The sequence below is a fragment of the Tympanuchus pallidicinctus genome, unplaced genomic scaffold (assembly GCF_026119805.1).
Source record: "Tympanuchus pallidicinctus isolate F22 unplaced genomic scaffold, pur_lepc_1.0 scaffold4, whole genome shotgun sequence".
Lineage (NCBI taxonomy): Eukaryota > Metazoa > Chordata > Aves > Galliformes > Phasianidae > Tympanuchus > Tympanuchus pallidicinctus.
This window is the reverse complement of record NW_026294758.1, coordinates 34,798,248-34,822,694: the sequence shown is the minus strand read 5'-3', so window position 1 is coordinate 34,822,694 and position 24,447 is coordinate 34,798,248. Positions and strand designations below refer to the sequence as shown.

Genomic DNA, 24,447 nt, shown 5'->3' with positions numbered 1-24,447 from the left:
ACAACAATTTATAGAAAAGAACACATAGCCTTGAAAATGCCCCACACATTGATAATTCTCTCTCTTTTACCAAATAACAGAGAGTGGTCAGGGAACAGGAAGCCATACAGCAGGGCAGCCAGTGCATGAGCCCTGATTTCCTCTGCATTCTGAAATCAGTCACAAGCAGAGCTTCTAATTTACAGGCAGAATTCAGCCCACAGTAAAAACCGTAAAGGTGGAAACACTTCCAAACCCCCTTCCCCCCGTTACAGTGTCCTGTAAAGGCAAACTTTACAGAAACAGAGAAATATCTTCAGCTCTAAATAAGTTGAGATTCTCCTTGCTTATTTTTGCCTCTAACATCTGCATTCAAACTGGCACCACAGCCGTTATACGTACTGAAATGTGATGGTGGCTTTAATGTGATTTACAATAGCAACTAGGAAACTGCTGACATACAATAAGAACAATTGCATTTTAATACTTGTGCTTTTTCTCTTAAAACTAATGTACTTGATAAGCCTTAATAACATGGACATAACCATGCCATTGTACTGAGTATACATACACATAGATTTATGGAATTATATCATTAAGTATGTGTGCTCAGACGTAACTGGATGATCAGCACTCCATTCCTGTTTGTGTTCTAACTGGATGAGCATTAGAAAATTCAGCTGAAATGTAAACAAAACAAATGTCTAATAATTATGGTTGGAAGGGAATCCAGAAGGTTGCTTAAATGTTTTAGATGAAAAAAAAAAAAAAAAAAACCTTAGAAAAAAAACAACAGGAAAGCAATGTCTACAGTGGGAAAATCAGACACTGAATGTTACTATTTTCATCCATATTCCTTAACTTCCATATTCTTATCATCTCAATCACCGTGCTTAGGAAAAAGGCTTTCCTTGCCATCTCCTGAAGTTTGTACAAGTCACTGAGATGCACAGCCTGTATGACTGTTCACAATGGCAAATAATGGATAAATAAATATCACTATCAGGTAGTCAGCTTTTATGCAGTCTGTCATTTTTAGCAATTCTTTTTAATTCTGTATAATTAGGTGCATCAAAGATCAGTTTCTACTTCATATTACATCATTTATTAACATACTACGCAGAGAAAACGATGCAAATCATACCATCGCGGAAGCACAGTACATTGTGAGTTGGAAAAGGTCCACGAGGATCATCTATTCCTGGTTCCACACAGCACCACTGGAAATCCATACCCTGTGCCTGGGCATGGTGAAAAAACACTCCTTGAACTCTGGACATATAGCTAGGGTTGTCCATCCCTGGTGCAGACTCTGGCACTTGCTCTTTTTAAACTTCATCCAGTTGGTGTTTGCCCAGCACTCTAATTATGGCTAGCAAATTCGGATTACTCACTTCTGATGATAGTGGGATAGCTCATAACTTAGCCTTTTTCCTTCAATGCAACTCACACACAGTCTTACCACCACCACCACAGCAAACTCCCCCTCATTATTTATTTGCATCACACTTTGATACAGTACATAGAGCAAACAGCTTCAGTGTGCTGACTGCCTGCAAAAGCCTGTCTTCATGAGAACCGTGCAGCCTCAAACAAATTATTTATTTTGTCTGACAAGATATCAGAGTTGTTACATAAAATTAACTTACAAAGCTGACTGTGATGCTCATGTAATTTTGGGAGCACATACTCAATCTCTCATCAAACCAGTATTGACTCTAATAGCAGTAACATTTTTTTAAAAAAAGCAGCTGCTGTTGTGCCCAGATTTCAAGACTATCAGTACTTCTACAACAGAAGACATGGATATAACACCCCAAATCTCTTTTCTGTTAAATCTAGAAGAGCAGGCTCAGAAACTACTTCCATTATAACACAACACAGTCATTTTTTCAAGAAAATGGCCCTGGTCATTTTAAATGTATTAAAATTACAAGCAAGTAGATAGATTTCAGAGCTGCTATTTTTAAGTTTTATGCATAAGCAGTTCCAGGTTCCAAGCAATGTTTAGGAAACAATAGTGAGTGCTATATAGAATCATAGAATCATAGAATCAGGTTCGGTTAGAAGGGACATTTAAGATCATCTAGTTCCAACCCCCTGATATAGGCAGGGACACCACCCCATCCAGTCTGGCCTTGAATGCTTCCAGGGAGGGGGCATCTACAACTTCACTTCAACCTCTTACAATGTCTCACCACCTTCACAGTAAAGAATTTCTTTCTAATATCTTGTCTAAATCTACTGTCTTCAGTTTAAAACGATTTCCCCTCATCCTGTTGCTACCTGCCCTTAGAAAAAGTTCCTCCCCTACTTTCCAGTAGGCCTCCTTCAGGTACTGGAATGCTGCTATAAGGTCTCAGAGCCTTCTCCTCTCCAGTCTGAACAGCACCAGCTCTCTCAGCATGTCCTCATAGGGGAGGTGCTCCAGCCTTCTGATCACCTTTGTGGCCCTCCTCTGGATCTGTACCAACAATTCCACGTCCTTCTTGTGACCTCTCCAGGTGGGATCTCACAAGAGCAGAGTAGAGGGGCAGAGTCACCTGCCAAGATCTTCTGGTCACACTTGATACAACTGTAAGAGATTATTCTTTTACATCATTGGTTTTTGTCATTGTCATTACAGCTTGCTGGGGACACAGATGGACAAGTCCAAGAGAGTCCTGGGCAAGGGTTGTGAAATCCTTTGTCTGCGGGACACAGATGGACAAGGCCAGGGGCAATGAGAGATAGATAAGCTGCAGCTTAATGGCCATGAAGAAGTCTTTTGCGTGGGCTTGTCTAGAGGAAGATGGCCATCTCAGGAGAGATGCACATGACTCTTAACCAAGCACCCAGGAATGCCACATTGGCAGAAGAAGGATAAAAAGGGGACCTACAACCATGAAGAGAGGTTTTCTGGGAACAGATTGCTCATGAAGAAGAAGAGGTTTCTGCCATGAGAAGCTTTACGACCTGCCTCACTCCCTCCTGGACTTGCTCTGTGCTCTACCAGCATGCTGAAGAAGAACACAGGTGTCTGCCATCAGATTCCCCACTACAGAATTCCTGCATGCTGAAGGACTCTCCTGGGCCTGCTACCTGAGTGCTGCTGCTTCCTCCTGGATTGGCTCTGCGACTTATTCCTGCTACCCACTTGCTGTCCAAAGCTGGCGAAGCTGCTGCTCTTCCCCTCCTGCTGCTTTTGCCTCGGATCTTCAAAACGCCATGCAATGGGACCACTGCTGGATCCTGGTGATGACTATCCCTGCTTTACGCGGTTCTTGCTTCTTTTCTATCTTTTCTATCACCCTCCTTCCCTTCCCCGTCTCCCAGATTGGGATTTACAGTAAACTGGTTGGACCAACATTTGAACCGTTGTTTCTTAATCTCATGCCAGGTATACATATATCAAAAGAACCTCATCTCCCTCCTATAAATTGGAGCGAGACAACAACCCAGGATACAGTTGGCCTTCAGGGCTGCAAGCACACATTGCCAGCTCATCAATCGACAGTCCCAAATCCATCTCCCTGGGGTTGCTCTCAAGCCATTCTCTGCCCAACCTGTATCTGTGCTTGAGATCACGCTGACTGAGATACAGGACTTTGCACTTTGCCTTGCTGAACTTCATGAAGTTGGCATGGGCCCACTCTCAAGCCTGTCCAGGTCCCTCTATTCAGAGGATAGAGGGACTGCCACTCACCAGCGGTCTCCACTTGCACATTGAGCTGTTGACTGCAACTCTCTGAATGGGACTGTCCAGCCAGTTCCTTATCCAGCGAATGGTTCATCTATCAAATCCATTTTTCCCCAATTTGATGACCAGAACGTCATGCAGCACAGTAACAAACACTTTGCACAAGTCCACATAGATGACATCAGTTGCTCATGTAAACAGCGTACATTCTATATACCCTAAATCATTAATTTCACTGCATTCAGATCATCCAGTTGGGCTGTTCACCTTAATGCACTTTGGAGGATTTCTGGAAAAGAGGCTAACCAGTTTTCCAAATTAAAATCTCTATGCATTAACTTCTGTCTTTGTTTCCCACCCAGAGCTTTTGAAGTTTCACACTTGAAAACTCTGCTCCTTTTCCTGCAGGATGTTTTGCATTAAAGATTTGGTTTCAACTGATGTCGCTAATTGGTTAAGCAAATAATAGTTGTACACACCTTAATCTAAATAGACAAATTTTGTTTTTTACATATTATTCATGTTATATCCTTGCCAGGAGATGATACAAGCTATAGCCTTTTTCCCCAGCAACACGTATTAACTGTAAAGCAGTACACATTATTCTAACTTGTCTAAACCCCTTTTATTAGAAGCTGGACAAGCATGACCCATTCAGTTACATGACAATGTAACTGGTGTCAGTGCATTCTGAAGTACTTGAACTTCAGTGGCACTGCACTCAAAGAAACTGGTTCAGTGCATGCTTTGCAGTTAACTAACATGCAATCTGGCAAGTAGTCTAGTTAGAAATGATGAAAAAAGAAACACCTTTTAAATAGTCTAAAATGTTTTGTATATAATGAAAGGTATTTATATCTGCATTTCCCATTCATACTTTCTGAAGTCAGCAGTAAGGACAGCAGTATGCATACACTTCTCATTGTTCAATAAAGTCGAGGAGAAATCTGTTGCAAGAAAGCCACATTCATAATTCAGGTGTGCCATATTAAATCTTCCAAGCAGTATCTCTGAGTAATTCTTGAATACTGGAGTAAGAAGGCAACCTGTTTTCTGTAACATTTTTAGTGAAGAACTGAAGACAGTTTGTTGGCAGTCTTTACCACAATACTTTATCACATTAAACAATCATTTAAAAAACAACTGTGAAACGTTCATTAAAAAGTACTTGAATTCTTTAGCTTATTAGTTTTCTAACAGATATGCCCCCTAAATTGAAGTCCTTACACGCTGATGTTTAAGCTGGCTGTCACACTCCTAAGGACTTTTATCTAGTGTAATTTTAAACTAAATTAATCTAGTCTAATTCAACTACAGCTAGTCAAATTCCTGATGCAAAACAACAGAAACATTTACATGATTCATTTTCCCTAGTACGTCAACACTGCTTTTTTTCCAAAGCAGCAAATCACACTCAAAGGTAATAAGCAGCACATCTGCACTATTACCCTATTTCAGTGTTCTCTAACACTGTTAAGACCCCTAGGTTCTGCACACCAGAAGTTTCATATTAGAGATGCCAACCTTTCTCTTTTTTTAAAGATCTTAACATTATTTCAAGCATTAAAAGCTGTTCAATCAAACCATACATGGTGAGAGTACACATAATTTGTTGGAAAAAAATATAGCAATTCTGTAGTAGCTGAAGAGCTCAAAAGAGCTGAGTCTATCTTAAAGTCTGTAGATATCTGTATAGACAAGCCAAAAACAAGATGAGCCTAAATGTGGGTGACATTATCCACAAGGTGGTGATCCTCCCAGCATACAACTGAATGAGAATATGTCATGCTTGATCCTTCATGCCAAATTCAAGCCAGAAAAGTATTATACATCATTTCTTAATTGAAAATTGGATGCTTCTGATAAATAACCAGAGATTTATTACCTTCTTGGAAACACAATCATTATAGAATACAACCATCTTCACAGCGCTTGCATTGTTGGCCTGTCAAAGAAGGCTTTCAAAAAGCTCTTAATTTCTTAATAATTTTTGAAGAATGATGAAGCTGATGTTCTACTAACAGTCATCTATTTGTTTCTCAAATCATATCCTTATTACAAATAATCATTATTCCTCCTAGCTCACATGTAGACAAGGATATAATGAAACAAGATATTATTTTCTTACCATCATTTTATAACTCAGTTATCCCAGTATGACAACCTTTGGTTTTGCCAAATAAAATTTAGCTCACCTGGTATTCTGTCAGATGCTGATGCAAAGATCTTTTCCCTAGTTTACTGCTTCCCTGCTTTACTGCTTCAGACTGTCCGTTGTGCATCCCCCTACAGATTTCATTATTTCTACCAGTTAGTCTTCATTCATCTGTCCTCAGCTGTAATTCACCTCTATTTATCAGGACTCTCTCACCTGCTTGTATTCTTCCTGCTAGAGGACAGAAGACAGAAATCAGTGACATCTTGACAATCCCAGTCTTCTTGAATTTCCAGAACAAGTAATTTTATATTTCTTCCAGGTTGAGTCCTTCAGTCAGAAAAGAAGGAACACAAAATATATTCCATTATAATCTTCTAAACCTGTTTTATTTAAAATAATGACAACAAGTCATTATGAGACACAATGAGACCACCTCATTGTGTTCTTCAGCTGTATTTTTTGCATGCCTGGGCTCACCTAAGCAACAGTCCTACACCGAGGAAACTTTCCTGCATTTGAAAATTTAGTAGATTACTGCCTAACTCAGTGAACGCTGTCCAAAGATAACACATAAAACTGTACTAAATAGCAAAAAGGATTCATACCATTAAATTTTTGCTCTTAGTTGCCATGAACTTACAGAACACAGAAATTCAAGTTACTTCTCATCTAGAAGTAATCTGTTTTATTTATTTGATTGACTGTGTGTTGTCTATGACCTCAGGCATTCCTTGGAAGTGTATTTTATATTCTGTTTGAGCAGCAAAATGGGGTCCCTATCCACTCCCTGGACTCTCTTAACACAGTGAACACTGTTATCACTGCTCATGGAAATGCACTTCACTTGTTTATTTCCGTGTGTCAAGCTGCCCTTTACGTGCTAGCTCTAACGTCCTTGCATTTGCTAGATTTCCTGAAATAAAGCATTCAAGTTTGAGATTTTGTTTTTGGTTTACAAAAATGAAAGAAGAGGCACTCTTAATTAAAGTCACTCAAACTTTTCAGACAAAATTACCATTTAAAAATGGAAAATCCTTTAGAAATGAAATGGTAATATGTTAAAGAAGAAAAAAATCCTGGCATATACGAAAATTACTATCAATTCACTTAGCAAGAAGACAGAGCTTGTCTTTCCTGAATTTTGAGTGCTGTGGTTTCTATTTGTACTCCTCAATGATTATCTTGCAAATAATACAGCAAACATGATTCCAGCTACCTGAGGTATCTGAGATCTGCTGTGTACAAGCCCCAGTCTTTGCTTGTGAGAATCACAAGATGCAGAAAAGCACTGAGGGCTGGCACATGATGAAATCTTTATCAATGAATACCCCCCAGCTCTGGAGCAGTGACAGTGTGGAGACAGTCTGGATGGCTGCTCCTCTCCCAGGCCCTTTGGAGGGGCACAGTGATCCTGCAAATAAGGAAAGACTATTACAGCTACACCATAATCAACGCAAGATCAATTACTCCTCTCTAGAAAGCAGGAAAGGCTTAGGAGGAGAACAGCAAACCAGAGTAATAATTTATTCCTCCATACACTGCTACATGCTGTAGAGCCCATTCTTACCTGTTCTGCAGCAGATGAGCTCCAGATGTCTGGTGGATGCTCCACCCATACACCTGAAGATGTAAATGCTCCTCATGAGCCTCAGTTACAGAGAGGATAGTACTAGTATTAGTATTTCTGTCCCAGATTTGGAAAGTTTGTACACATTCTTGCGAAGCTTTTAGGTGCTTCAAATTAAACAGTTTCTATTACAGCATGACAGCAACAGTAATTTTATCTTTAAAATCTAGATATGCATCTTACAGCGCACTGCATAGGAACACTAGTGACAGACATTTGAGGATTGACTCATCATGGACAGAAAACATCACAGAAATAAGCATTTCTATTAATGTCACCTTGTATTTCTCAGGTGGACTGGACAACATGAACCAGCCCACTTCCCAAGAGTGGGTTCCTGAGCAACCGCTGCTCCTCATACCCCCTGTTCAATCAAATTTAAAGAATCATAGAATTGTTCATGTTGAAGGAAATCTTTAAAGGTCATCTAGTCCATCTCTGCTGCAGTGAACACGGACACCTACAGCTATATCAGATTGCTCTAAGCTTGGTCCAGCCTGACCTTCACTGTCTCCAGGGACAGGAAATTTGAACCAAAAATCCCAAGAACACTACTATTCTATCCTGCCTGACTAGACATTCACAACAGCCTTGTTTAACACTGCTGCATTCTAGCTGCCAAACACTCCACAAAATCTCCAAACCACAGACTATGGTGAATGGAAAGCAAGAGGCAATCTTTACCTCCATAAATTCTCATATTCTGTTAGTGATAAAGACAGTCACTAGCCATACAAGGTCTGCTCCAGAAGTAATACCCTCTATATTATTATTTTCACCCACGTTGTCGGAAGCAGATGTTGATGATATGGCAGGAGAGGATGAACCTTCCCACCAGTATTCCATTACATCTTGTTTCTGGGTGAGAAACGGCAACAGAGGGACAGTTTGACAAAACTGTGTCTGACATGGAAGTGCATATGAAAGTAAAGATGCATCACTGAAATCCTTCATGTGCAAAAAATTGTGTTCACTGACATCCATCAGTGCCTGCTGAATGCTTATGAAGACCAAACACAGGATGTGAGTACAGTGAGACAGAGAGTGATGCATTTCAGCAGTGGCAACAATTATATGAAATACAAGCTGTGTTTCAGACAGCCATGCAGACTTTTTGAGCATAGAATGCAGATTCTTGTTCACTGCTGGTGAAGATGCATGGCTAATGGTGGTGGTTATGCTGGAAAATATTCTGTAGCTGAGAATTTGCTCTATCAAATGATGTCACTATGTTCTCTCTATCTGTTATAATTTCCACTGAAATACATAGGAGGCATTATTTTCAGAGTGACCCACATATTTCTTTATCAATATAGCTCACAACATTTTATTAATTGCCTCACTGCCGGTGAACTCTTCCAGAATCTGCTTAGTGAAGTTTCTTATGCCAGTTATGCCATGGAAAGGCCCAGTGGACAAAAATCAGAGATTAAACTATTTTTCACTCACTTAGCAGAAAGTATGCATGTCAAAACTGTAGCCAGAATTCACATTTTTATGTGCAGTCTTCACCATTTGTGCTCTCCCTACATAAAAAACTAAATTCCACCACCAGTATATAATCTGTTATGTTTAGGACATTAATTAGGCAAGGAATGTCATCAATATTAGAGGAGACTTGGCACCAGTTAAAGCAAATCTGCTTAGATGAAGGAGCAATCGTGAAGGCTTTACAGACTTGCTTTCCCCCAGAGTGGTAAAAATCCTCCCCACGTGCCCTCAAGTGCTGGAGTTCGGTTTTGATCTCTGATGAAGCTGAAAGACAAGTAAAAGATGGCACAGCATTATCCATTGACTAAGCATCTGACTTAGCCCTGTGTGCTGTTTACTCCAGAGCGTGTATAAAATATCTTGAGGTCATGAAATGTGTCAGAATGATGTTTACTTTGAACAGAAATACACAACAGCCTTGTTCAGAAGGCAAAAGACTCTCTCTCGGCAAGAAACTCATGACATTTCTGTAAAGAAATAATGCTGTAGGAATCCCAGCACACCTCTGGGAGGACAGAGTACTTTTTTTTTTTTCTTTTTTTTTTCTTTGTTTTTCTTTGTTTTAGCATATATTTAGTTGTTCTAGTTCAGGAATTCATGGGAAAGGAAAGAAGAAATTTGCTTCATTGAGAAAAAGAGTGGTAATGATTACTTGTATAGTTAAAGATAAAAAAGAAAAGTTGTACAGCACCATACTTTGTGCCAGTCATATGCCTCTGCAAATCAGCCAAGTCATGAGGAGGGATCAAAGACAACCTTGCCAGAAGAAACTAAGGATGCGTGTCTCTCTTCATTGCCACACATGCGTCCAACATTGCATAGCTCTGGAGTTACTGGAGGGATTGCAGCTACCTCTGAGATAGGCATCCTGTAAGAAAACTACAGATGTCAGTGCGGGACAGAAAGGCAGGAAAGTCACAGAACTAGCTGGTGATCTACCTGGACCACAAGAAAAAACACTTAGACCTACCCTGAAAGCATCAACTAGTTTTCATCTTTCCTGGAGTACCAATGAAGCACAATCTCTCTACGCAGAAAAAAGGCACCAGAAGCACTACTGGTAATCAGTACCACCACACTGACTGAAAACTCCACTCCACCTATGAATGGTGAGGAGAGAAAGAAGGGAAAAGCACCAATACCCAAATCTGCATCTTCCAAGTCACTAAAAGATATTGCTACTTGGAACTATCAAACCAACCTAACAGAACCTCACTGAACAAAACAAGAGTTCTTCCATCCTCAGAATACTAGCTAACCTTGGTAGAACTGAAAAAGAAATACAAGTCCCTTGCAGTTTTTGGAATTACAGTGATATCTCCTATCACAAAGTAACAACATCATAAATGCTCCAGACTGAATAAGCACTTGAAATGATAAATGTCACAGCTGTGAATACAAAAACACTCTGTTTATATGTAATTTTTCATGACACAAGATATCCACTGAACTATTTCATCAAACCATGACAGAAAACTATACATAATTTTCTGTAAACAAGACAGGATGTATAAACAAATTTTAGTACACGCATACTAAAATAAAATAAAATAAAATAAAATAAAATAAAATAAAATAAAATAAAATAAAATAAAATAAAATAAAATAAAATAAAATAAATGTGTGAATATTCATTCAGGGAGCATGTCAGCAGTGTTTTAAAAGAGTTTTAACAAGAAATTCAACTAGCGAGGAAGGGATGTTTAGCTTTCAAGCCACTTCAAGCTTGAAGACATAGAAACATCTCCAGAATTTCTGAAGCAGTCCAGGTTCATTCAGAATTTCACATAGTAGTGGAAATGGGCAAAAATCTGTACTACAAAGACTGTATGACTTTAATCATAAAAATTACCAAAATCATGACTCAAATTTTAAAAAAGTCTACTAAGGCTTTGGGGAAGTATGAAAAGAGACAATATGAGTAGAGAGCAGCCAGCCTAGCAGATCATGAAAATAAAAGAGTTTTATATTAAGTAGAAGAAATTAAATTGTTAAAAATAAGTCAAGTAATGAGTTAAGAAGGTGAAGAAACTGTAGTTTCCAAGATAGATGAGGTCTCATTGTTAGAAAACAGGATTGTTATAAATCACAGCTTGCAAAACAAAGATTAAAAAAAAAAAAAAAAAAGCAAAAAATCTTGCAGTTGCACAGACCACTACAGGTAAGTTATATGCCTACACACATTACCAAGTGCAGACAGTATATGCCAAGAGTAGCAACATTACAAGAAATGAGTCAAGACAGTTCACTGAACTAGTAAAGTATCAAAGATTACACAGAAAGTAGCGTGTCTGATAATCACTATCTAATGACTAACACCAGAACATCATCAAAATGATGAAGCAAAAAAAGCATCCAGGAAAAAAAAAAAAAAAAAAACACAAAAAACCTGAATGAAACTAAGTAACAACTAGCATAAATCTATAAAAATTCTTTGAACATTCTCAGTGAGATAACTATGGAATCAGCAAACCAGAAAATGATATTTGTTAACATGTCCATATTTTTCTTGTGCATCTAATATATTCTGCCCCACCTACAAGGGAGAAAATGCACAAAATTATAACTTAGAAATACCAAGAATTACAAACACTGTGAAAAAGTTTGGAAATTGTTCAGATGATTGAAGAAAAGGATAATGAAAGAGAGATGCTAGCTAATGAATCTCAGAAGGGTATTGAAGGGATCTGGATTTATGCATGCTACTGATATTCTTTGCAGTGAAGAAGCAAGCAAGGAGTTACTGAAAGGCAGGAGCACATTCCAAAACCAATGAATATCCAGCATGGAATTACGACTCCTGCTGAAATCCGGCCACAGATCCATGCGGTTTTTGCTATATTGACAGATAGCATTAGCCTCTACATGGCAGGGAGATAGCAGGTTGTCTACATGATCATCACTACAACACAACTCATTTCTGACAACTTAAAACAAAAATGAAGTCATCAGTAAGAATGAGAAATAGATTAGAATAATAAAAATTACCTTGTCAATTTAGATTACAGATTTACCAAGTATGCACTCTTTCACTGGAAAGCATAACTAAGAAAGAGACTAACACAAATAGCACATATGAGCACCAGAAGAGTGCAGTGAGCGCTGCCATCTTCTCTGCAATGCTGAAATCCCTATGGATGTTAGTCTTGCTTTACACCTCGCACAAATCATCTCCAACTCTTAGAATTTCTTCTCTGCCTGACAGTAGCATATATCCCCTTCTTGCTGAAGTTAGAACTTGGGAGAAGTACACATATCATTTTGTACAGCCTCATAATCACAGGGCTAATTATGCATCCCCTTATTGCATTTTCCTTGAAATTACACCGTAAATTCTTCTGGGCAAGATACAAAACAGGCCCTGATTCAAAGTAAGCTATAGGAGGATAATTACTAACTGGTGCATGTAATCCACACTGCACTGAAACTGCAGAGGTTACTGTTCACTTTTCACTTTGATGTGCTACTCTTTCTGTTTTAAGGCACATTTGCCTACAGAGGTTTTTCATTTGGAGATTGATGGTTCCTCCTCAAGACTTCTCAGCTCTGATGCCTGTGAAATACAAACTGTCAGACCATATGAGAAAACTACTCCGGAAATCCTGGCAACGTGAATGGATTCTCCAGTCAAAACAGAAAAGCTTCTCTGGTTCTGTACCTAGCAACTGACTGAAGCACAGCAAGCTGCTGGAGTATTTTTATGTGAATGGCTGAGTCTGCACACTGAATCATTCACACCACCGTCCACAAAAGTTTCTGTTATTTCTCTTCTTTTTCCAGGATGGAACTCAAGGAAATTCACACAAACAAGAGAAAGCAGAGTCAGTGTGTTCAGTGCACCCCACTTACTGGTATGCTGAATATCTCAAGGAAAATCACTGAGGTCACCTGAGTTCAGGCTGACACTGCACAGCTTCAGGTTTTAACTCAAACCCTAGGTAACTGTCCCACCTGCACACAAGAGCAAACATCACTCTCTGACTGAACTATGCAATTTTAAACAGACCGAGTGGAAGTGAAGCATGAGTCTCACTTTACTCTGAAAAGTCTAAATGAATAAATGTGGGTCCTGTAGCATGTCTCTGAATTGGCTGCTTGTGCATTTTCACAATTACTATCAAAGAAATAGCTATGTCTCATTTTTTACTCCACTATATGATTTGCAGTTTGTTGTATCAATAAAAATGAAAAATAAATAAATAAAAATGTAACAATGTTAGTTACTGATCTCATCACAGACAGTACTTCTGTATTAGGCCCTGTTGCTAAGAACATTAAAAATAAAATAAAAAGTAATAAAAAGCAACTATCATTATCATCATCTTCAGGAATCTGTCATCCCAGGAGAGATTTTACCTCCAAAACCAAGGCTACAACTACAGATCCCAAACATGGAAATTCTGTAAGCACTCACTGAAACCAGTACTGCCCCTCACTTCACCTCCACCAATTGTTGGTGATGCTACATGCAGTACCTCAGATTTTCCATGTAGAATGATAGTGTTTTCAATTCAGTTAACACTTCACAGCTTTTAATATCAGAAGCATGAAGAATACCTTCCATCATTATCATCATCTTTTTTGTTTGTGTTTTTTGAGAACTGTGACTGCACCTCCACTAGAATCCATAAAGCATTTTGGAGTATGGAACTCCACTCCCATGCTCTTAGACCATTCACTGTGCCAACCAGCATTTCTCCCAATCAACTCCCAGTCCACTCTGGGCAATGAAGGCCTAAGAATCATTCCCAAAAGGCAGTCCACACACAGCTGCTCTGTTTCACAGAAAAAGCTATTTAATTATTTCCACATCTGGAAACAATATACACTAATACAAACACATACATCAATGCAGCCTGAACTTAATGCATTGAGTTCCATAGGATGTCAGCATTAATATTGAAATTGCTTGCTACTGCTCTTTAGGCTCTTTAAATTATCAAGGTAGTAAATTCTCTTTATGGTGTTTGAGTTTGGGCAGAGGCAGGTGGAAGTTATTTTCCCAATCTGCTTGCTCTTCCTCTTCTATTGTATTAAGGTGAGAGACCAACAAAAATGAGGGGATACAGACTAACTGCATTTTAAAGATTTTACAAGGTGTTGTCAGAAATACCAAAAGTTGTTTGCAATGCATGCCCATTAAGTTTTTATGTTACAACATCAAGAACAAAATGGCAAAATGCAAATGTCAAATTTCTTTCTAAAGTGTGATTCTCTTCCCAAGAAAAAAAAAAAATCACTATGAAATGACACGCTTGCAAGAAACAAAAAATGTCTTCTGTCCAGTTGTTTCTTTTTTCCTGGGATTTAACTGAACAAGGAAGAAAATACAAGGTTTTTTAATGAAAATCTTGACTCATATTACATTTCTCCAAAGGAAGCTTTTCAAGATCTGTCATTTTGCTGTCACTTAATATTCACTTCAGTTTTTTATTGTAACTGGCTTGAATAGCCAGATTTCCAATTCTTGTGGCTCTAGCACTTATTTGCTTTAGTGAAGCTTTTCATTTAAAAAAGACTTACTGTATGTAGCTCACATCTTCTCATTTCTGGCTGCAAAGAACCTTGAGATGTTTTGTACACTTGTTTGCTCTTGTACACATCTGTATGATACATTTTATCTCCAGTCTGCAGCACTACTTCCACTCAGGGAAATTTTTCCTCCAAATATAACACTACTAGAATATTGATGTGCACTCTTCATCTCTTTCTTTACTGAGATACTCTAACTCCCATGAACAGTAACCATGAATAGCATGATTTTATTCATGCTTGGCCTACTACTGAAGTGGTGAAGCGAGCTGGATAACAACATCTATCTTGACAGAACACTGAAATAGCAAGAGCTGATTATCAATTCATCCCCATCAAAATCAAAGTATTAAACACTGAAAAGAAGAAAATAGGAATGTTTTTTATGAACAGAAAGCCTGTAGCGGGAAAAGATAAAATAAACAGAAAGTGGAAGATGGAAGCAATAAACAGTTTGTGTGTTTGCTTGTTTTTATTCTAGAAATAAAAAGATTTAATGTCAATTTATTTGCTACAGAAATATTACAATTATGTTTTCATTATCAGAAAAGAAATTAAAACAGAGTAAGAATGTAAGCCAATCTGCAAAAAAAAAAAAAAAAAAAAAAAAAAAGGCAATTTTCAAAGTCTAGAAAAATGACGCTGTAGTTAAGCAAACAGCAACGGAGGAATAGATGGGATAGATGGGCAGCTTTAACCGTAGGAAAGATTGTTAAGAAAATATTTTCCATATGCAGCAGAGAAAGATACAGCAGAAGACATCTGGCGACAACAGAAAAAGTAGAGAAAGATTATCTGGATTATCTGTTTCAGCAGGTTGATTTTACCCACACCAGAGGCCATAGAGAGGGAAAAGGCAGGAAAAAAGAAAAGAAAAAAAAAAAAAAGAAAAAAAAAGAAAAAAAAGAAAAAAAAAAAAGAAAAAAAAAAAAAGAAAAAAACTAACAAAAAGACCAAGACAAGAACAAAGATGTCTCCAGTGTGCTTAATTTGATGAGCCAAAATACCAAGAAAGACAGAGACCTGTACTACAGAAGACAGCATTTTATCAGAAAAGGGATTACCCTCCAGTCTAACAACCCAACTGCTTTTTTAAGGAAGAAGAATGAAATAAGCTACCCTTCCTTCCAGTCTCTAACCTATGTGTTTCAGCTTTGTGTTTCTTGTATACTCTCAGTTTCAGAGAACCAGCAACATCCTTACGGGCAACATCCAGATCTCCCCAATTGCCCTTCTCACAGAAAAAGCACAAAACTCTTTTTCTGTTAAAGATAATTTTAGGGACACTGAAGCACTTATTGAATCAGACCTGAACTATATAGCGAATTCAATCTAGGCGAATACAGGTGAAAGGTGAAAACACAGTCCTTTCTCACCAATGACTAGTTCTGGCTATAATTGTAGTTCAACTGATTCTTCCAGATGATTGCTTCTCAGTTGCCTCATGTGCTAGATCAGTACATGAGACCATCTCAAGGTGCAAGAAAACTGAGCGTCTAAGGTGTCAAAAGCACATTCAAGACAAAATAGGGTAACGTGCTGGTGCAAGTGGAAAGCACCCTGCACCCTGCATCTCACAGGTGCTGCTTTCCACTGCACAGAATCAAAGCAACAAACTGAAGTTTGCAGAGCTAAGCTGTGCTGCACTATGTCATGCGTTTTACCATTGCGTCTTGTTATTCCTACAGCTCCACTTCTATTGCTCAGCCAGTGTCAAAACACCATGACAGCAAAGAGCACAAAAAAACTGTTTCAGATCTGTAAGGAAAAATAAAAGGTGGATAAAATTATACAGATTATACCAACATTTTAAATCAGTAGCTATCCCTTTAGCCTGTAACTGTTGACTAGTTAATGTGATGATACCTGCACTTTTCACATTTTTCCCAACACTGTGCAGCACCAGGCCTCCCCCTGGGAGGAGGAAATAATGATCTACACTATTTGTTTTACTAAAACATATATTTTTCTTCAAACCAGCATTAGGCCAGTCCTTTTACACATATATAAGTTCCCCCACTCTTCTTTATTAGCGAGCCAAAATACAATTCACAGGGAACAAATTGGGTCAATGAGAGTTGAAAGTACTGTCCTACCAACACAGAATTTTTAGATTTTGTTCATCAATCAGATAATATGGAGCAAGAAAAAAGGAAAAAAAAGAAAAAGCTAACTCATCATCAATAGTAAACTTTATGCAACACAAAAGCAATTCATCTGCATATTATTATAAATTGGATAAAGTCCTGCATAACCCAGAAGTGTAAGGATTTTTTACTTAAGAATGATAAAAAAGTACAAGAGAGTTTGTGAACTAGTAGCAAGATGTCGGTACGACGCATAGGTCTGAGTCTCCCTGTACCTGAGATACAGAAAGCATTGTTAAGCATCCACTGATCTTCATAAACAGTTATTAAAATGCACTCAGACAAGATAATGTCTTCATTTGTGGGTAAGAACTCTCAACACTCTATTAACTTCCTAGTAACACTTTCCATTTCTTGTTTCACTTTCAGCCCTGGAGGAAGCTAAGAGCACATCCATAAGCACTATTAAAAAGAGAAAACATTACTGCAGACTTAATAAAACAAGGAAATGACCGCAGAGGTAGGTTTAACCTCTAGTCCCAGCTTAATTAGACAGGCTTTTCATCTGCAACTCTTGCCAAGTGTACCCATCATATCTGTACAATTGGCTTGAGCATGAAACACAAGCCCTGGTACGCAGCTTTTAAAATTAGTCAACAAAACACAGCACACACAGAGTCCCTCATAACTTGCATCCCCTCCCTTATCTCATCTTACTGTTGTGAACCGTTACAGCATCATCCCTGCAGCTGAAGCGCTGGATGGTTACAGCCCTGACATCGCTTACAGGATAAATATAAATTCACTAAATCTCCTGCCTGCTGTCTACATAATCCATTAACCTTTCCCTCTCCTCAGCCACGGTTCTGTGGCTCGTTCTTATCTCTGTTTTCTCTGCTTTCTTTACTTTATGTGCATCCTTCCCTTTTCCACTTAGTATTATAAATCATATTCAGCACAGATTCACAGTGAGATTCTTTCCTCCATGAACAATGTTCTTATACCACATGGCCTCAGTATGATCTACTGTTTTTTACAGTCCTTTTGACAATTTTAAAAGCAACTAAAAAATCCGGGTAACAAATTTGTATTAAACTCAGAAAAAATTGTATTAAGCTTGCAAGATACAGACCAAGAAGAGAATATTCAACAAGAAGAAAAGTTTCCAGATATCAGTGCATTTACAAAACAGAGAGGACAGCTTATGTCACATTTAAGAAGGGGGGGAAAAAAAAGAAAAAAAAGAAGAGTTCAAGCTAGTAAAATAAATTCCTAGCCAAACTCTGGTCGCTCCTATATGAGGAGTAGGAAGGCGCAAAGCCATCTTGCACAGCTGGACCATCAGGAGCAGAAGTAATTTATCATTCTCAGATCTTTTCACCTTCATTTTCACCTAAGCAAAAGAAGACATAAGGTCTAATAACAGACCATAAATAAACCAAAGCTTTGCTCCATTTGTTTTCTTTGCAATTTCTACACCAGTTTCTTAAAATTGTATCGTCTACCTGCACAAAAGCGGAACATACTACAACAGCATGTAGACATTTAGATAGATATAAAAAGAGAAAGTTGTTTAGCCTGGTGATAATTTTGGAAATTTCAACGCAGATCTTTCTTTGGGAAGTTTCATATAAAGCAAAGCCATTGTCATAAAAAAGTCCCAGTGCTCTGTAATTTCAGATCTGGGCTTAGTGAGGTGCAGGAAGATGCTGACACAGAATATTTCTACAAACACATATAGAAAGTAAAGTTCACTACCCCTGTCAATAATAAGCAATAATAGGGAAGATAAGCTCATTCATGTCAACCCCCCATTCCCAGTTTAGCAAATCTAGAAATGAACAGCTCAAGGAGTAAAGTAAAACTTTTATTTTAGAATTGAACAACATGCTTAATATAGCGTTTTTCTAGATAATACGATTACATTTTTTTAACACAGAATCATAGAATCACCAAAGTTGCAAAAGACCTACAAGATCACCCAGTCCAACTGCCCACCTATCACCAATAATTCTCACTAAACCATGTCCCTCAGTACAACATCTAAATGTTCCTTGAACACCACCAGGGCCGGTGAGTCCACCACCTCCCTGGGCAGCCCATTCCAGCGCCTGACCACTCTTTCAGAGAAAGAGTTCTCTTTCAGATACACTTCTCTCTTTCAGAAAAAGAACTCCTCATGCAGATAAAAAAATTTAGAGCTATAGCAATCCCTCATACATGCTTACTCATACTTAAAATGAATGAAACAGTAGTAGCGCACTCAGAAATCACTTCAGCTAAACATGGTATACTTAAACCCACACACTATTTTAAGCATGCCAGTGAAGCCAAGGTGTAATCACATACATAATAATGAACACAGTACCATAACAGGACATTGACCTTATTGCTGATAAAAGCACAAGTAACCTTTCAGAATAAGCCGTGCCAAAAAAAAAAAAAAAAATTTTTACTACTAACAACATTTATGTTACTGTTGCTAAAAGGTTAACTAGACGTATGAAGCTTTTGCAAAAAGCCTGCAAAAATGAATAAAGTGTTCGTTATCTCAGTGACTCAGAAAACAAGAATCTCATTAGCAACTCCAGAAAGGAGGTCTCTCCATGCTCTTGATGTGCTTCCAGCAGTTCTGCAGACCTACTTCTCCCACTGCCCTCCTTCAGGCCTGGGCTCTGTGCTCTGATCAGACAGCCTCCACAAGCAGGTCACCTCTCTCTTTCTCTCTTGCAAATGCAAACAGACAGTGGCCACTGCCCCCCGAGGCTGTTTTTCGTAACTTCTCCATTTGAGCTGTGCCACTACAGCTTCACCCCTGCTCTGCTGTAAGACTGCCCAAAACAGCTCCCAGAGGGGCTCTGCAAATAGACAAAAGTCATGGCAAAACAAATGTCATCACAAGAATTAGTTAAGCATCCCTCAGGCTCCAGCTCTGTGCTGTGCCTGTCACCACTCCAGCTAATTAGCAGTCATAAAGTCTCTCGGATGAAGAGGACAGTGCACTGCATCCCGATCTCTGAGCTGCAGCCCTAGCCTTGAGCAACTTGGTGACCTACATGGCATCACACAGCTCGATAACCAGTTGGCTGGAGCCCGCAGATGCAAGAATCACTGCCAACCCTCCTCACACCACCCAATGCGTGGCCACCACACTGCTCACAGTAAAATGCAACTGTCATAAGCAGGCACTGCTAGCTTCCTCTGCAGCTGAAGCACTGCGAAAACTTAGAGAAAACTTTGAAAACTTAAAGAAAACACTTTTAAAAAAATTGTGTTTTATGCTCCTACCTAGTGCTTTGACATTCACACAGCAAAAAAATACACATACACAAAAAAATGCAGCACTTATACACATCCTCTCCCACCTTAATTTTCCAATGACGTCTCCCAACAGTTCAGCCCAAGGGCTAACAGTTCTGACTACACTTTTTGTTAAGCCTATGGCATATCCACAAAGACTGTAATTTGCAGACATCTGAACACTTACTTAAGTGGTTCTGGGCACCGTGCATGAAAGGTAACTGTTGGAAAGACGTAAGTGAAAAAGCAGAGTTTGGCAAATTGAGAAGGTTGTAATGCAGTATATCTACAGCTACATACAGAACTAGTTGGACAAGCCATGCATCTCTGCTCCACCTGCCTCGAAAACACACTACAAGAATTTCACCATTCCTTACTGCAAACTGAGTCCTTAGGAGACTGCTAGCATTTCTTAGCAACACAGAATTAGGCTTTCTTATCCTCTTAATGATTGTTGTGGTTTAACCCGGCAGGTGGCTGAGCACCACAGTCATTCACACACTAACTCCTTCCCACTGGAATGAAGGGGAGAATCAGAAAAAGAGTAGAACTCATGGGTTGAGATTAAACTGTTGACTAAGATAGAGAAAAAGAAGAGGATAACAGTTATGACTGCATATATATATATGCATATATTATATATATATATATATATATATATATATATATATGAAAACATATAACAAGTGCTGCACAAGCAATTGATCACAACCATGACAAATGCCCAGCTAGACCCTCAAACAGCAGAAGATGAACTCCCAACCTCTTCAAAACTCTTTCTGCTTGATGTCATATGGTAAGGAATATCTCTTTGACCTGTTTAAGTCAGCTGTCCTAATTCTGCTCCCTCCCAGCTCTTTGGGACCTTCGCTGTGAATGGTCCTGTCTCTGTGCAACACTGCTTAGCAGCAACTATAAACAGCAATGTGCTATCAACATTGTTTTTTCTCCTAGAACCAAAACATAGCATCATACCTGGCACTCTGAAGAAAACAATTTAATCCCAATTGAAAATAAGACACACACACACCCCCGCCCTACCTTATTCCATATCATTTACATGACGTTCAGGTACCCCCATTTCTACACATTCTAATAACCATCACCCATCTTTTTCTTACATACATACACACTTATTATTTCAATAGCCTGTGGGCCACCCATTTAAGTTCTCCATAGTATTCCATAGTATTTTCTTCCATATGTGATAGCAGCCTTTTGGTATGGGATGATTCAGTGTTGGAAGGGGTTATTGCATGAGTTCTGGTTCCATCAGTTTGTTCCTCTTTAATCTGGGTAGTTCTTATTGTAATACCACTAACAAAACATACAACAAGCACAATAATGATGGCATACAGTATTACGTAGCAATTTAACACACACAATCTAAATTATTGTCTGTTCTCAGCCAGCGTCAAATCACATTGAGTTACACAATGGACATCTTCATCCTTCCACATTACCCACCACATGCACCCACGTCCTTGAGCAAAAGCAATCCCACAGATAGCTTTGCCTATGTCTGAGGCAGGAATAACCTAATCTGTCTTGCCCAGCATGTGCTTTATGTGCACCACCAGGTCTTTATCATCTTCTGTAGCATTCAGGAGGTTTGAGTGGGCAGGACCAGTCATGCCAGCTGACCCTGGCATGGGTCAGACCCCAGAATGCTGCAGTGATTTGTGCCTCTTTAGGATTGCCAGTTCTTCAGGATTCTGCAGTTGTTCAGAGGTGAAGTTTCAAACCACTGGGAACTACCATGGGCCTAGGCACCTACCTATACCTATACCATCCCACACTCCCTGCCACTCAGAACTATCCCACCTTGGTGCAGATCTCTGGGTGATATACTTAAAAAATTGTTTATTCTTAAAGACAACTTGAAAAATATTCATGACACACATCAAGAGGAGAATGCTGGTTTGAGAATCTCACTGATATTCAAAAAATCTTAAGAGCTATTGTAACACTGCTTGAGCTCTAGGGAAAGAAGGAAAAGTGAAAAGGAAGCTGAAGAACTTCTGGAAAGTGTCCTCCTCTATCTCCTCCATAGCTGGGTTCCCCAGAGACAAGGCAAAGATTTAAATACTAACAGTACCAATAATATGGCCTCAAAAACAAAGATGACTGCAATGATGAATATGCACAAAAAATTAGTTTCTCAGCTGCCAATTTTGTAATGATATAAGCCAGGGCTATCATACCTGGCACTCCAAAGAAAATTTAATCCCTGCTGAAACTAAGACATGACCAAAACACAGCTGCCCAACATGTTCTAGCTGGCACAGCCCTGGCATCGCTGCAGTTAACCCAGTAGCACATCATCTAGGCTAATCCATCTTGCTGAAAATGCATCCATGTGTATATGTCAACAGACTTGGAATATTGTTTTCCATTCACTAATATAATTGTAGTGCTGGGAAGGTTCCTAGGAAGTTTTGTCTACCTTGTAAAATTCAAATATAGGTCTGATCAAGGGCTTAAAGGTACAAAGTTTTTTCAAGAATTGCACGCGTCTAAGAAGGCAAATAAGTAGTACAGTGAAGTTATATCTCCTTTGTATATGGGTAGGGAGTAGTATATACATATATGCATATACACAAGTATATATGCAGTTCAAAGTAGCAGAAAGAGCGCAGTGTAACTCCGAGCAGGAATCCTCCTCCTTGGCTGGATGTTTCTGAATTGGCCATAAGCTAACACTTCCTAATATCAGGATCTGCATTTACATGTACAATTTCAGCACCTACCAGTCACAGGGAAAATTTGAGCCCCTCCCACTTTTCACGTCCTTCTAGAGCATAGTTTCGGGAAAGACAGTTCTAGAAGAATTCACAATGTAACTCAATTTTTAGGATTACTCTTGGAAGTGGAACATTTAAAACATTTTAAGCTGTGGCATAGAACACCATTCCCCTGCACATACAAGGAATGAGGAATGGCAATGTGATACACTCCAGTGCGACCAGTTGCTCATCCTGCACCATACCGTATCACACAGAGCTGGTGATGCCTGCCTCATGAGCACCAAACGGCACACCTGCAGCACAAGGAAATCTTTGCACTTTAATGCTGCAGAGCTGTGGTGCTCCTTGCTGCCTCAGATCCTCACTTTTAAGTTCCCTATAGCTTAAAGAGACTCATTTCTGAAGAAAGCAGAGGAATTGATGCAAAGCTTGCATTAAGCTCTGAGAAAAGACTGCAGGCCATTCTGCTCCCTGCACATTAAAGCTATGATCTCACAGCCACACTACTCAATAAGAGAGCATAGGAAGACAAGATGGTTTGGTTATTTCCCGCTACTTCCAGGCTCTTGGGGCTGAGTGTAACCAGCATGAAATGGCTCCACCGCAACTGACAAAAACAGAGTTTGGTTCAAGTGCAGAGGTACCTTGCACCTCACAATACCTTGCCTTCAGATGTGGCTGGTCCTCGCATAGAACTGCTGACTTGTTTTACAGTTTTGTACTGCCATGGGGAAAAAGGGAGCGAAGATCAACTGTGAGCGTCCAACAACTTCCTAAAGGACCGCTCTTGTCTCCCATCTGGCCACTATCTCACCTCGGTGATCTGCTCCGTGAGTAGTGTCCTAAGGCTCGCAGCTGAGGGGTCTTGTGAGCCTTCACTGTCCGCCCGAGTTCGGCACTGGCTGGAAGCCCTCGGCACAGACAGCACCCACACACCGCAGCAGGACGCCTGCCCTCTTCCTCCTCACCCTCGTTCCTCGAAGGAATAGGTACTAAGGGACGGCGTAACCACGACTGCAGAGAACTTGCCTTCTTAGGCGCGCACTATTACCACCGAGAATCTCTCTGTAAGTTACCTCTCCGCCTTACACCAACGGACTCGCACGCCAAAACTCCGCTTTGCCCGCAGCCTCCCGAGCAGCGTTCCGCGCCGCGGGCCTTGCTCCCTCCACTGGCCTCGAGAGACACCGCCGAGCGGTCTCCCCGCCGCCACCCCGCGCCCCACGCCCGATTCTCCTCTCTCGTTCCGCCGCCACCCGCGCCGCCGGCAGCGTCCCGCGGCTCCGGCAAGCGGCCTCAGACTCCCATCGCGCCGCAGGTGCGCGGAGCCGGGCGCGGAGGCAGCCCCGCCGCTGCCCGCGGTGCCGAGCCGCCGCCCGGGCCCGGAACACAGCCGCGTCCCGGCGCCGCGCTCCCGACGCGGACGCCGCCGCCCGCGGAGCCGCCCCTCTCTGTCCCCGTCGGCACCTGGATGTGGCAGGAGATGTCGGAGTCGTCCAGCAGCCGCACGGTGCATTTCATCTCCTGGCTCAGCGACCTGATGCTGGAGCTACGGAACCGGATCATCCCGGCCGTCCGCCCGCCGCCGCCCCGCAGGCAGCCGCAAGGGGCCAGCCTGCAGCGGCGCCCGGCCGACCACGGCACGGCGCGGCGCGGCGCGGCGCGGCTCGGCTCGACTCTGCTCGGCGGCACCGCCCCTCAGCCCCGCGGCGCCCCGCAGCCCGCCCGCCTGCCGCGGCGGGGGCCTCCGCTGCGTCAGCCCGCGCCCCGCTCCCTGGCCGCAGCATCCTCCAGCGCCCGCCCCCGGGCCGTGGGCTGGAAAAGGCAGCGCACCCCCAGGGTGTGGG

General features: G+C 40.5%; 1 protein-coding gene across 1 annotated transcript in view; it reads right to left on the bottom strand.

Moving 5' to 3' along the window:
• Positions 1-24,240, bottom strand: part of FRMD3 (FERM domain containing 3) — a 145,965-nt gene extending 121,725 nt beyond the window's left edge. Inside the window, exon 1 of the mRNA XM_052700773.1 lies at positions 24,068-24,240. Coding sequence (XP_052556733.1) covers positions 24,068-24,166 — 99 coding nt within the window. The 5' untranslated portion in view covers positions 24,167-24,240. The remainder of the gene's footprint in view (positions 1-24,067) is intronic.
• Between the last annotated feature and the right edge of the window lie 207 nt (positions 24,241-24,447).